The sequence below is a fragment of the Heterodontus francisci genome, chromosome 8, assembly GCF_036365525.1.
Source record: "Heterodontus francisci isolate sHetFra1 chromosome 8, sHetFra1.hap1, whole genome shotgun sequence".
NCBI classification, from domain to species: Eukaryota; Metazoa; Chordata; class Chondrichthyes; order Heterodontiformes; family Heterodontidae; genus Heterodontus; species Heterodontus francisci.
This window is the reverse complement of record NC_090378.1, coordinates 40,764,103-40,778,198: the sequence shown is the minus strand read 5'-3', so window position 1 is coordinate 40,778,198 and position 14,096 is coordinate 40,764,103. Positions and strand designations below refer to the sequence as shown.

At 41.9% G+C, this 14,096-nt stretch overlaps 1 protein-coding gene across 5 annotated transcripts in view; it reads left to right on the top strand.

Moving 5' to 3' along the window:
• The window catches only part of slc6a9 (solute carrier family 6 member 9), a 215,385-nt gene extending 205,502 nt beyond the window's left edge, over nucleotides 1–9,883 (top strand). For all 5 annotated transcript variants that reach the window (XM_068037010.1, XM_068037008.1, XM_068037007.1 and 2 more), the window contains 2 exons: nucleotides 1,590–1,760; nucleotides 4,495–9,883. In XM_068037010.1, the coding sequence (XP_067893111.1) occupies nucleotides 1,590–1,760; nucleotides 4,495–4,728 (405 nt within the window). In that variant the 3' untranslated portion in view covers nucleotides 4,729–9,883. The remainder of the gene's footprint in view (nucleotides 1–1,589; nucleotides 1,761–4,494) is intronic.
• The last annotated feature ends 4,213 nt before the right edge of the window (nucleotides 9,884–14,096 follow it).

Here is a 14,096-nt window from a genome sequence, read left to right as displayed (position 1 = left end):
AGTGTAGAAATTAACAGGAGGAATTTTATTTTTTGTTCACCCTATTATTAACAATTCTTTGTCTTCCTCTGTTTAAATGTCACATTACATTACACCATCCTCCGTTTAGGAAGAGAGTTATTGCGCTGCTTCCAGGCCTCAGCCTGTGCCATTTAACTGACCACTAGGAAGGAGCAGAAATGGCCCAGGGTGACTCACCTTTTCCCTCTTTCCCTCCTATTAACCACCTCCCTTCCTATCACAGCCAGGATCAAGAACTCACCAGGAGGAAGGGTTATGATTTGGAACCCAGTTCCTACCACCCTGTGGTATTGGGCTGAATGTTATGAGTGCGCCGCAGTTTGCGGCAGCGCACTCTTAAGAACAGAGTGCATCCCGTGCGGATGTGCCGTCCCTGAGCACCCGCAGTATTATGCGCGGGGGCTCATTTAAATAGAGGGGACAGAGCAGCTACCCCAATGACCGTAGACGTGGCGGCCTCCCCAACCCTGGCAAAGGCGTCTGGCGCCACCGCGCAGGCGCTGGCACCATTTTTAAAGGGCTTTAAGCCCACACAAATAAGTTTAATTTTTAAAGGGTATAAAATAAAAGATTTTTAATACATTGAAAGATAAGTGATGGAGGCCCTTCCCCAATTCCACCCCCCCCCCCCTCCCCTCAATGGTCATTTCAGGCAATGAAATGACCATCAGTTGTTTGTTCCAATACCCAAACTTTCCCCCCAATCTCCAATCTTTTGCCCTTCAACCCCTTCTCACCATCCCCACATCCAATAAAAGTTGATTTCCCCGCTTCTCTACCCCTCCCGCCCTGTAGATTTTATTCCTCCCCCCTCCCCACCAGGTTTTCGCCCGGAATTCCGTATGGAGTTCCGAAGGCGCGCAGATCACGAACGACGGCCGTAATATCGGAGTGGGGCGGACGCCGCCTGCAGTTAAGTTTATTTAAATATTTTACATGGTCATTTACATATGCTGATGAAGGGCCCCCCGCCAGGCAGCGGGGGGGCTGCACAGAGTTCCCGCCACCGCCGGTAATATGAGGCGGGCCCTTCTTGATGTCGCGGCGTCGAGGGACCGGTAAAATTCAGCCCATTGTGTGCAGGAATAACAGTGTGCTACATTACCATGTCTGTGCTGGTTCTACCCTTCTGATTGTGCATAGCCAATTCTTACCAATAGCAAGTTCAATGTACCAATAAAAGCTTGATCATGTTAGGTATTTCTTTTTATCAGGAACTCTCTTTTCTACTACCCACTGCTACTAACTGACTCAGGGCTTGCCAAGGGATAAATTGCTTCTAAACAGCCTTTTAAGTGGTGAATGCTATAAAGCATTTTACAATAACTGTCTAAAATCTATAACATTTTCATTAGCAAACAGACATGACAGACTGAAGAGAAAAAATTGCTTTTATGAGGGATAGCTTGCTCCAAGATTAATTTGAGCTCATTTAAATGAATAAGAAAAAAATCTCACCATGAGAAACTTGCTCTTAAATATAGCTTGCTTTTAGCAGGATTGTTATTAAGTATGTTAATCATTTAGATCTGACTGAACTCAATCATATTTTTATTTGATTCCTCCAGTTCATACTGGTGTTCACTGTGGTCCAGTATAAGCCCATAAGTTACAATGATTACATCTATCCATCCTGGGCTATTACTCTCGGTATCTTGATGGCACTCTCCTCAGTAATCTGTATCCCGATTTATGCCATTTGGAAGATATGCATGTCAGAAGGCTCCACATTTTGGGAGGTGAGTGTTCAAAGTCACAAGTTGATTCCTTATATGCACCCAGAGAAAGGGTAACACTTTTTTAAATTGAGAAGTCTAAGTGAAGGACGCTATAATGTTTTGAATGGTTAGGAGAGAAGAAAAAATAAATCACAAAGTGGTGGTTATGTGCTGCTAGGCTTGTCTTTTAAAGGCCTGCCGATTGAAGGGGAAAGGGAAGAATCAGGAGCTCTAGGTATGAGTCCTATGACAGAAAGCATTAGATTGCAAAACTATACAATGTTATATCTGTTCCAAAGGTTGATGGCCCTTTATATGAAGTTCTTCCTGACATACCCTAATTATTCCTTCCAACAGTTTTAACCCTGCCCCTTCCTTGTTCTATTATTCTGTCATTCTTCAAAGTAAAGCTCAGATGAATTTTATCCATTCCATTTAATTTTTTTATACTTCTAGAAATGTTGCCTCCTTTCCAAATGAAAACGCCTAGGTTTCTGAAATCTTTCCTCGTAACTCAATCCTGCAGTGCTAGGGATCAGCTATGTCATACTCTTCACTGTCTCCATTGATTGAAATTCTTCCTTATGTCTTGTTAACAGTTAGGTGGCAGCCATGACTCAGTTGGTAGCACTCTCACCTCTGAGTCAGAAGGTTGTGGATTTTAGTCCCACTCCAGAACTTCAGCAGAATAAATTATGCTGACACTCCAGTGGAGTACTGGAGTTGACATCTTTCAGATGAGACGTTAAAGCGATGCCCAGTCTGCCCTCTCAGGTCAACAGAAAAGATCCCATGACACTATTTTTCAAAGAAGGGCAGGGGAGTTATGTCTGGTGGCCTGACCAACGTTTACGAACATATGAATTAGGAGCAGAAATAGGTCATTCAGCCCCTCTAGCTTGCTCCGCCATTCAAGAAGATCGTGGCTGATCTGTTAGTGACTCGACTTCCACACTCCCATCTACCCCTGATAATCTTTGATTCCGTTGCCTAACAAGAATCTATCTACCCCGCCTTAAAAATATTCAATGACCCTGCCTCCACCACCTTCTGAGGCAGAGAGTTCCAAAGTTTCACAACCCTCTGAAAAAAATGTTTTCCTCATCTCTGTCCTAAAAGGGCGACCCCTAGTTCTGGACTCACCCAAAAGAGGAAACACCCTTTCCACATCAACCTTGTTAAGACCGTTCAGGATCTTATATACTTCAATCAAGTCTCCCCTCACTGTTTTAAACTCCAGTGAAAACAAGCCCAGTCTATCCAACCTTTCCTCATAAGACAACCCGCTCATTCCAGGTATCAATCTAGTAAACTTCCTCTGAACTGCCTCCAATGCATTTACATCCTTCCTTAAATAAGGAGACCAAAACTGCACACGGTATTTGAGATGTGGTCTCACCAACGCCCTATATAACTGAAGCATCACATCCTTACTTTTATTTTCAATTCCTCTCCTAATAAATGATAGCATTCCATTAGCCCTCTTTATTACTTGCTTTACTTGCTGTACCTGTATACTAACTTTTTGTGACTCATGCACGAGAATAGCTAGATCCCTCTGCACATCGGAGTTCTGCAGTCCTCCTCTGTTTAAGTAATACTCTGCTTTTTTATTCTTCCTACCAAAGTGAACAACTTCACATTTTCCCACATTATACTCCATCTGCCAGATTTTTGCCCATTCACTCAACCTATCTATGTCAGTCTGCAACCTCCTTATGTCCTCTTCACAACATACTTTCCTACTTATCTTTAGCTACCATGCCATCGCTCCCCTCATCTAAGTCATTGATATAAATTGTAAAAAGTTGAGACCCCAGCAGACCCCTGTGGGACTCCACTCATCACATCCTGCCAATCAGAAAAGGACCCATTTATGCATACTCTCTGTTTTCTGCCAGCCAGCCAATCTTCTATTCATGCTAATATGTTACCTACTAGACCATGAGCTCCTACTTTGCGCAATAACCTTTTATGTGGCAACTTGTCAAGTGCCTTCCGGAAATCCAAGTACAGTACGTCAACAAGCTCCCCTTTAATTATGGCACATGTTACTCCTTCAAAGAACTCCAATAAATTGGTTAAACATGACTTCCCCTTCACAAAGCCATTCTGACTATTCCCAATTACCTTGAATTTTTCTAAGTGCCCAGTTATAGCCTCCTTAATGATCGATTCTAACACCTTCCCCAGGACAGACGTCAAGCTAACTGGCCTATAGTTACCTGTTTACTGCCTCCTCCATTTCTTGAATAGAGGGGTTATATTTGCTATTTTCCGGTCTGATGGAACCTCGCCAGAATGTAGCGAATTTTTCAAAAATTAACACTAACACATCTACCTCCTCATTAGCCACCTCTTTTAAGGCCCTAGGATGAAGTCCATCAGGACCCGGGGACTTGTCAGCCCTCAGCTCCATCAGTTTGCTCAGTACTGCTTCCCTGGTGATTGTAATTTCACCAAGTTCCTCTCTTCCTTCCACCTCCTGATTTACAGCTATTACTGGAATGTTTTCTGTATCCTCGATAGTGAAGACAGAAGCAAACTATTTCATCTGCCATTTCCTTATTATCTACTACTAGATAGTAGTCATATATACTTCTGGCCTGCCGTGGGGACCCTCATCGCCGGAATAAAATTTGGCCCAACATTTCAGGTCGATGAACCTTCATCAGAACTGCCTCTTTTCTAAGATTGGCTGTCACAGCTCAATAAGCAAGTTCAGCCTCACCAAGTCTCTTTCTTGCTTTTCCAGCGTCTGAAAAATGCAAATAAACCAAGCAAGGACTGGGGTCCTACTTTGTTAGAGCACCGTACTGATCGATACGCCACAGTGGGCAGCTCATCCTACGAGTTCAATCTTGAAATTCAACAACTGAATCCAGATAAAGAGCGAGAGAAGGAGCAACTACCAACAGAAAATATAGAACATAACCTCACCATCCAGGGTAGCAATGGTTCTGCCCGAACACAGGAGCCTAATGTGTAGTCAAAGTCCTTTTAAATCAAAGAAGACAATTAATTGGGGGGATTGGAGGGGCGGGTGGTGGGTGGGAAATAGAGCCTTTACTTATGGTGAAAGGTTCTTTCCCTTTAATTTCTTATCTGATCTATGGAATTTGACAAGTAGCCAATACAACTTAATTGATTTTTTTCAGGTATGTGTGTTTTCTTTTTTCTTTTCATTCTTTTTTTTTATAGATATCAGTAGAATCTCATAACTTAATATTTAAACCTGATTTTTTTCAGAAATCAGTTATTTTTGCTGTCATTTTGTGGAATGCAGTACTTTGTATACATACTATTTGTACATTAGTACAACTGATAGCTGATCAAAAAGTTTCCCAGTCTCAATATAGTTTTTTTTTCTGGCTGTGTTCTTTCTTTTGAACATCTGTTTGTGCCTATCTACTCTGCACTACAGCACTGCGTTTTATCGATATCAAGTTTTATATCACAATAGATATTAAGTAACACAAAAGATGAGAGGATAGTTAGTGAAAGAAGCTGAAGTTAATGCCCATTTTATCGGAAATATGTGACAGCACACATTTCAAAGTGACCACTGTCTACCAAGCCAAACTATCTTGGGATACGAATTACTCTGGTCACTGTATGTAGTAACTTTGTACCTTTTTTGGGTGCATTTTAATGTTTTATATATATTAACCAGAGGGTTAATATATATAAATTTTCCCCATCGTAAGCTTTTTCCATGCTAACTTTTACAGAAGAAACAGATAAAAGGTATATTACTCATATGTAATTCAATTTTACTGAAGCTCTAAACCTTTCGTACAGCTGCAGCTACCAGATACAATAGATAATTGAATGTTTTTATCCATCCACGAAAATTGGCCTATCACTGAAATAGCTTGTCTCGTTTGTAATAGTGACTCGTCCATCAATATTATGTTCAGATATTCTCTTCATTATCAGTACCACTACATGAGAGAGGCAGTACTAGTAAACCAACTATACTGTGTGCATATCCAACACAGTATCAGACATGCATGAATACATAGGAATATTGATATGTCAAATGCTCAATTTCCCAAATCCATTGGTACAACCCTGTCACAAACTTTAACCTGTTGTTTACCTGATAGGTACTGTTTGAATAGAGATTAACCAACATAGAGCAGTTGTTAACAAGGGTTTGCGTAGTTTTTAAAGAAGGAGCAGTGATGTGTTAATGGGAAGTTTGGCAAAGAGATTGGGGCTGATAATGCATTCCTGGAACATTAAACAGTGGCGATATCTGAGGAGTTGCAAGCTGACTTGGCCCCACAATGCAAAGCCAGTTCATTTAATTATTTAGACAGTGCTACTAGCTCATAGCACATTTCATGCAGGGAGGGCACCGAGATTCTGGAGATGGGTTATTGGGTGCCAGTAGCTGTTAAAAGACTGTAATTGACTTTCAAGAGGTGTCTTTTTTAAAAATCGATTTTGGGAAAAAAGGCCAACTGGGTGTTAGAAATCATGGTGCAGGATATCCTGGAGCAAAGAGGGACCTAATGCAAAGTTGAGAGACATTCAGAAATGGAGGCTTTCCGATTGTTTTTTAACCTAGGTTCCCTTAAATGCCTTTTTAAAACAGATACGAACAGTGTCTAAAGCACTGGTTCAGTGTAGCTCTTGCATTAGGGCCTTTAGCAGTGCTGGAGTGGTTAAGTTGGGAAAATTAGAACTGTTGCACAAACTTTTACCTACCTGCTGCATTGGAATAGTTTCAGAAACGAAATATCCCCAAGAAGGAAAAGTACCGTTTAAGCACAACAGGAGTGATTATCATATAATAAAAGCAAAATACTGCAGATGCTGAAAATCTGAAATAAAGACAAAAAGTGCTGGAAAGACTCAGCAGGTCTGGCAGCATCTGTGGAGAGAGGAGCAGAGTTAAAGTTTCAGGTCAGTGACCTTTCATCCAAACTGGAGTGATTAGCTACTGCTGCTCACCATTTCATATTGGGTTATCATCATTGCCACTCCTTTTGAAACCCAAGGCCTGTCTGATTCAATTTAAATGGGCACCCTTCCTGCCCAAATGAGGCAGGAGGCAGTTTAAACACACATATCAAGGTCCTCTTCCTTTTGTAGGACCCTGATTGCCATTTTCATGGTCTCACTGCCAACTCTGCACCCATTTTAGGCCAAAGTTAAAACTTGCACCCAATAATTTAAAATAGTTTGGAAGAAAAATGGAGAAGATGTTCATAAACCTGCAGAGCTTACTGTAAAGAGAGATAGAACAGCACAACCAGATGACTTATTCCTTTGCTGCTGTATTTTCCCGCAAACCAAGTTGTAACAAAATAGGTCACCTCATTATTTAGAACCAAAGGTGGCCCTTTAAAACCCTTGTACAGTTGCATTGATATGTCAGATTATATGTTAAATGCTTAAATTGTATAGCGTGCATTCCAGTCCTAACCTAACAAATACAGAATGGGTTTATGCCAAGAGATGTGCTTGGATCCAAATTTTGATCAGATTGGGAATTTCCATATAGTGGAAATAAATGAGAAGGTTCCATTAGGATTCAATTTCTGGAGCAGAATTATGTTTATATCGGAATGCTTGCATGATGGGAATGGTCGTGATGGGATTCTGTGCCTGGCCGTGATACACATTTATGTAGATTCCATTGCATTTGCTTAATAATGTGAAATCTTGATTACATGGAAATATGTAATATAATGGAGTAGATATTGCCATTATGAAGCTGCAAATTAAATTGCCTCATTCCTTGTTCTCCTTTCTATCCCTTTCCCTTTTTCATTCTGTCCTAAAATCACTCATCATCCAAATTTATTTTTTTATATACTTTCTATATGTGGTTTAATCTGGGCCGGGCAATTGAGTTATCAGCCCATACCAACCAATGTTATGCACATATTGATTGCAGTTGAGGGTAATAGTAGCCTCAGAGTCAAAGGTTGTGGGTTCAGGTCCCACTCCAGAGACTTGAGCATAAAATCTAGGCTGATGCTCCGTTGTAGTACTGAAGGAGTGCTGCATTGTCTTTCGGATGAGACGTTAAACCAAGGCCCCGTCTTCCCTCTCAGGTGGACGTAAAAGATCCCATGGCACTATTTTGTAAAAGAGCAGGGAGTTCTCTCCAGTGTTCTGGCCAACATTGTACTTCAAAAGTACTTCATTGGCTGTAAAGCACTTTGGGACGTCCTGAGGCTGTGAAAAGCGCTATATAAGTGCAAGTCATTCTTTTTTGATCTAGAAGAGACCTGAAGAGTGTACAATTAGTCTCTCGCCCTTCAAGCCATTATGATGCAGGTTTCATGCCTTCAGGGCAAACAACACATTCAATCAGTTTTACAACCTAATGGGGAATGGTTTACAAATTACAACCAAAAAAAAACTAGTAAATATGTGTTCTGTTATACTCCTGAGCTACATATACTGGCCCTTAACTCATATTGAGAAAACTGTAGCTTGCACTTTGCTGACTTTCATTAGCAAACAGTAGGGAGACGTATTTTCTCACACAGTTCAGTTAATCGCACTTTGTGTGTCAGTCTAAGCAAGCTAGATCAAGTTGATTTATGTCTGTATAGCTTCCTGACTCGACTCTAAGCTGTTGTAGCTTTGATATATTAATTAATTAGTATTAATATTCAGTGACAAACTTTGTTCTAGCTTAAGGGAATAATCATCTTTAGCTGTCAGGTAACTAAGCAAAATGTGTGTGACAATGAAGGTTAATTCAGTAAAGGTTGACTGGTAATAATTTGGTTTGGCAAGGGAATACTTAGTCACTAACAGCTCAGTAAAATTTGGCATACATGTTAGTTACAGGTGTTCTTCACTTCTGCAATAGTGTAAGTAATTGCCAACCAAGTCAGTAAACATTATCTTCCACCAGTGACAGTGCTGCCCCATTCACAGACATCTGAGCTTAGATTTTCTAATCTGTGTTATTTTAATGCAAGCAGTAAACCATTTAAAATTAAGTAAATGGTTTTTTGCTTTAAATGGGTTATCACTTGCACTAAAATAACACTCATTGGAAAATTCAGATTCATGTCTCCTGTTATTACATAATGTTGGAAATCTCGACAATATGTTTGCACATACATATAGAGTGACATCTCTCTCTAGATGATATTTGCACTGCTGCAGACCTTGGACTGTTCAATCCTAGAAAACATCGCAGCAACACCACATGACCCCTTCTGTGGCACACAGCATAGAAGATTAAGGGGTCACACTGGTTTCATACCATAATGATGTTTTACGCTATACTGATATGTCTCAATTTGGTGAGGGGTTGGGGGCAGGGGATGGTTAGATTACGAAATTCACTCTTCAGTAAAATTCACTCAAGCACACACCTTTATAGTAGAAACAATGATCTGGATTGAACCATGTTCCTGGTGCGCTTTAATGTTCTCATTACTCTCTGTTCAGTTTGTTTTTTGTGCATGCACTTCCTCTATCTCTTTCTCACAATTACCAATCCTTCTGCCTATTTATAGCTGTAAATATGTAGATTTGTAATCTATCAAGTGTTCCATTGCACCTAGCAATTGTCCAACTCTTTCACCTTTTCTGAATGGCACACTCTTTGTATTCACACAGAAAAGGAAAGACCTTTGTAACCTGTGCTTCCTTCCTACCTCTGACCTTTATCTATATAAAACACTCATGCTGTGTTTAAGGTGTGATTTAAGTTGCTTTTCCGTTTAGATGTATGTGCTGGAAAATAAAGGAAGTTTTTACTTTCCAATGTGCCAATAGCTCAAAATGAGAACTATAATTGTGTACACAGTATTTTCTTGATAGTGTATATTGTTTCAAGTGACTGTAACCTGTAGTCTTATATGAACAGTTTACTTGATTCTTTCAGTGTTTAGGAGAACAGAGAAATATATATTAAAGAAGCTACTTACTTGTGTAAATCTCTTTCATTCTGGGGTCGGTTGCATAAATCAGACATCAATGAATACTGTAAAACATACACATTTCAGTATGAGATCTGATGTTACTTTTATTTGTGGTTCATGACTGTATTTTGCTTTTTGTACATTTAATATAACAATGTTCATGCTCTTAAAAATACCTATCACTGGGGAGAAATCACAAAACTGAGTGAATGTTTTATTAAAAAGTGAGATTCTACAGGTCATGCCTCATTGTAACAATACCTCTCATTACAAATCATCAATTGTAACAAACTTCCTCTCCACCTCTATCTCCTGGACCCAACTGTTGCTGAAACATGTTTCAAGTTAAAGATTATAAACCTTAATAATAAGATGCACAGTCCTGATAAGAGCTACTTGGCTAGTTCTCATCTTTCCCCTCCCTTGAGTTAGTGGTAACCAGGTTTCACTGTAATTTCAAGCTATTCTAGTTGTGAACCAAATTGCCACATTAATGATAAATAGAAACACCTTCATTGGATCATAGTTTGTCAAAAAAAAAGTATTTCCCTGTGAGCTGTATGTATTTAGGCTGGTATTTGAAATAATTGATGCAAAGTGTGCATTATTTTTCCTTCAGGCAAAAGTTTAATTTGACTGGCCTGAAAAAGGCAATTAAAACTTTTTCAACAACTCAAGCCTTTACGAGTCAAATCCAGACTGCCCAGCCAGTTCCCCCAGGAAATAACAGAAAATTTAATATCATCCATGTTTTGCTTGCCTTTTATCACATCATTCCCCACACAGGAGGTTCAGTAAGATAAGTAGTCTTCTAGTCCTCAGGCAGGGCCATTTTACAATGAGAAAGCACTGGAGAGTGCATGGAAGTGGCCCACATTAAGTGACCCTCTGAATTTCCCTTTTGTGCTGTAAAATATGAGTGGCATGTCTTCACGTCCACGTGGCACCTCCACCAACCACTGGAGATCAGACTAGGGACTCACTATTTGGTGAAATGAAGGAGCAGATCCACATTCACACCCTCCATGCCATAGGTAATTGCTACAATCAAAATAATGGCTCTCAGATATGGATGAGCTTACTGTAGATGGAGGCTTCAGTTACAGTATGTGCGACTGGCTGAAAGATTTGTAAGTAATAGGAAAGTTGGAGAAGGTACATATTTTTGTGTGGTGGGGGAGAACAAAGGCTCTTTAAATGTCATCTGGTTGGTGAGCTTGGTAACATGATGGATAAAAACATTATCCCTTCAGCTCTGGGCCAGCCCAGGAATGATCATCTCCTTCTGTTGGCTAAGTGAAATAAGTTTGGGCTGATCTAACCCTGCTCTTAATGGCCACAAATCTACTATACACAAGTATCCATTATTTATCATAACTTGGCATCAAATCTCATTCAGAAGCTAGCTGGAATAGGACGTGGACATGTTAAGATCTCCCTAAGTTTGGGCTTCAGTGATCATGTGTGGCAGATTAACCTGAACTAGGCTTGACTTGATTATGTTTGAGACCAACAGAGTACCAAAATTTGCATTCGCCAAACTTATACTCCACTTAAATTGGCCCAAAAAGTGACCAGAACGAAGTTGCTGTTTGATTTTGCCACCTGTTAGTGGCAGTAAGGCTGCTTTTATGCAACAGGCCCCACATTCACTACCACTGGTGCTGAAGGGCTGGTGTAACAGCAAGAGGATTTAGAGCAGTACAGCATGTTAGCACAATATTCATTACAACAAAAAATCTGTTGTGAATGTTATTCAATGACAAACTGAAACCCAGCAAAGCTTTAAAATGGAACCTGTATATTCCAGAGTGTTTATTTTAGAATCTGTCAGATATGTGAATTAAAAAAGTAATGAACTAGCAGTGTTTTTTTTTTCATATTATGACCAGATTACTTGACAATTATTCTTCTGTTTTGTTACAAGACTAATCAAGTAGCCAGGTACTTTGCTTCTTAAGAAGTGTGGCATGTAAAATCTGCAAAGACATTACTAAAAACAAATCTGAGTATTTGTGTGTGATTAAGAATAACAAATTTGCAAAAGAACTAACATTGGTTCTTGAGTGCTGATGGTCCCAAAATGACCTGCCTATCATTTGGTCTGAAATTGGACATCTTGTTCAGAGAGGCGATATGAAGGAACAGTGTGAGAGATTAGTTCAGTACAAAGTGCTTTTCTGAGGCGTTAACAAAAACATTATTATCATAGAGAAGAGGGAATATTGCCCTATATTTGACTGTGTTAGGGTTTACTCCCTTAGCCTTGGTCTCTCCCGAGACGCCCACAAGGCAGTGGGGTTGTTGGGGCCCCTACACAGGGGTAGGTGGATGCCGGTGGGAGGAGTTGGGGGGAAGGGGTACGGGGGGAGCTGGGAGGGGGGTTGCAGGGGGTAGGGGAGGGGTGCAGGGGAAGGGGGTGCGAGGGGGGAGCTGGGAAGGGGGTGAGCTGGGAACGGGGGGGGGTAGAGGTCATCGCACCTCACTGGACAGCTACTGCCCGCCTCAAACCGGGCAGCCCCCGGTCACTAAGGTTCTGTCCCACCACCGTCCACCTGTCAATGGGTGCTTGGAGCTCAGGGTCATTGCCCGACAAGTGGACTGTAACACCGCACCAAACAGCACGACCAAAAAAGGAAAGAAGGTACCAGCCCTTCATTTTGCAAGCTGGAACGTCAGAACTATGTATCCTGGCCTGTCGGAAGACTTTAAACAAATCAACGATTCTTGGAAAACTGCCATCATCAACAATGAGCTCAGTAGACTCAATGTGGACATTGCAGCACTTCAGGAGACACACCTCCCTGCGAGCGGATCTGTAAGAGAGCAAGACTACACCTTCTTCTGGCAGGGTAGGGATCCTGAAGAACCACGGGGTGGGCTTCGCCATCAGAAACACTTTGCTCAGCATGATAGAGCCACCCTCAAATGGCTCGGAACGCATACTGTCCATCCGACTGTTCACCACCTCTGGTCTAGTACACCTACTCAGCATCTATGCTCCAACACTGTGCTCCCCACCTGAAGTTAAAGACCAGTTCTATGAGGAACTCCATAATAGCATTAGTAGCATCCCCAACACCGAACACCTATTCCTGCTGGGGGACTTTAATACCAGGGTTGGGGCCGACCATGACTCATGGCCCTCCTGCCTTGGGCGCTATGGCATTGGAAGGATGAATGAGAATGGACAGAGACTGCTTGAGTTGTGTACCTATCATGACCTCTGCATCACCAACTCATTCTTTCACACTAAACCCTGTCACCAGGTTTCTTGGAGGCACCCAAGATCATGTCGTTGGCACCAGCTGGACCTCATCGTCACAAGGCGAGCCTCTTTAAACAGTATTCAAATCATACGCAGCTTCCACAGTGCGGACTGCGACACCGACCACTCCCTGGTGTGCAGCAAGGTTAGCCCCAAACCAAAGAAGGGCCGCCCGCACATCAACACTAGCAGAATTTCTCATCCACAGCTGTTACGCAAGTTTCTAAATTCACTTGAAAAAGCCCTCCAAAACACTCCCACTGGGGATGCAGGGACCAAGTGGGCCCACATCAGAGACGCCATCTATGACTCAGCAATGACCACCTATGGCAATTATGTGAAGCGGAATGCAGACTGGTTTCAATCTCACATTGAAGAGCTGGAACCTGTCAGAGCCGCTAAGCGCATTGCACTGCTGAACTACAAGAAAGCCCCCAGCGAGTTAACATCCGTAGCACTTAAAGCTGCCAGAAGCGCTGCACAAAGAACAGCCAGGCACTGCGCAAATGACTACTGGCAACACCTATGCAGTCATATTCAGCTGGCCTCCGACACCGGAAGCATCAGAGGAATGTATGATGGCATTAAGAGAGCTTTTGGGCCAACCGTCAAGAAGACTGCCCCCCTCAAATCTAAATCAGGGGACACAATCACTGACCAACGCAAGCAAATGGACCACTGGGTGGAACACTACCTAGAACTGTACTCCAGAGAAAATGTTGTCACTGAGACCGCCCTCAAAGCAACCCTGTCTCTGCCAGTCATGGATGAGCTAGACATACAGCCAACAAAATCGGAACTCAGTGATGCCATTGATTCTCTAGCCAGCGGAAAAGCCCCTGGGAAGGATGGCATTAACCCTGAAATCATCAAGAGTGCCAAGCCTGCTATACTTTCAGCTCTGCACGAACTGCTTTGCCTGTGCTGGGATGAGGGAGCAGTACCACAGGACATGCGCGATGCCAATATCATCACCCTCAATAAGAACAAGAGTTACTGCAACAACTACCGTGGAATCTCCCTGCTCAGCATAGTGGGGAAAGTCTTCGCTCGTGTCGCTTTAAACAGGCTCCAGAAGCTGGTTGAACATGTCTACCCTGAGGCACAGTGTGGCTTTCGAGCAGAGAGATCCACCATTGACATGCTGTTCTCCCTTCGCCAGCTACAGGGGAAATGCTGTGA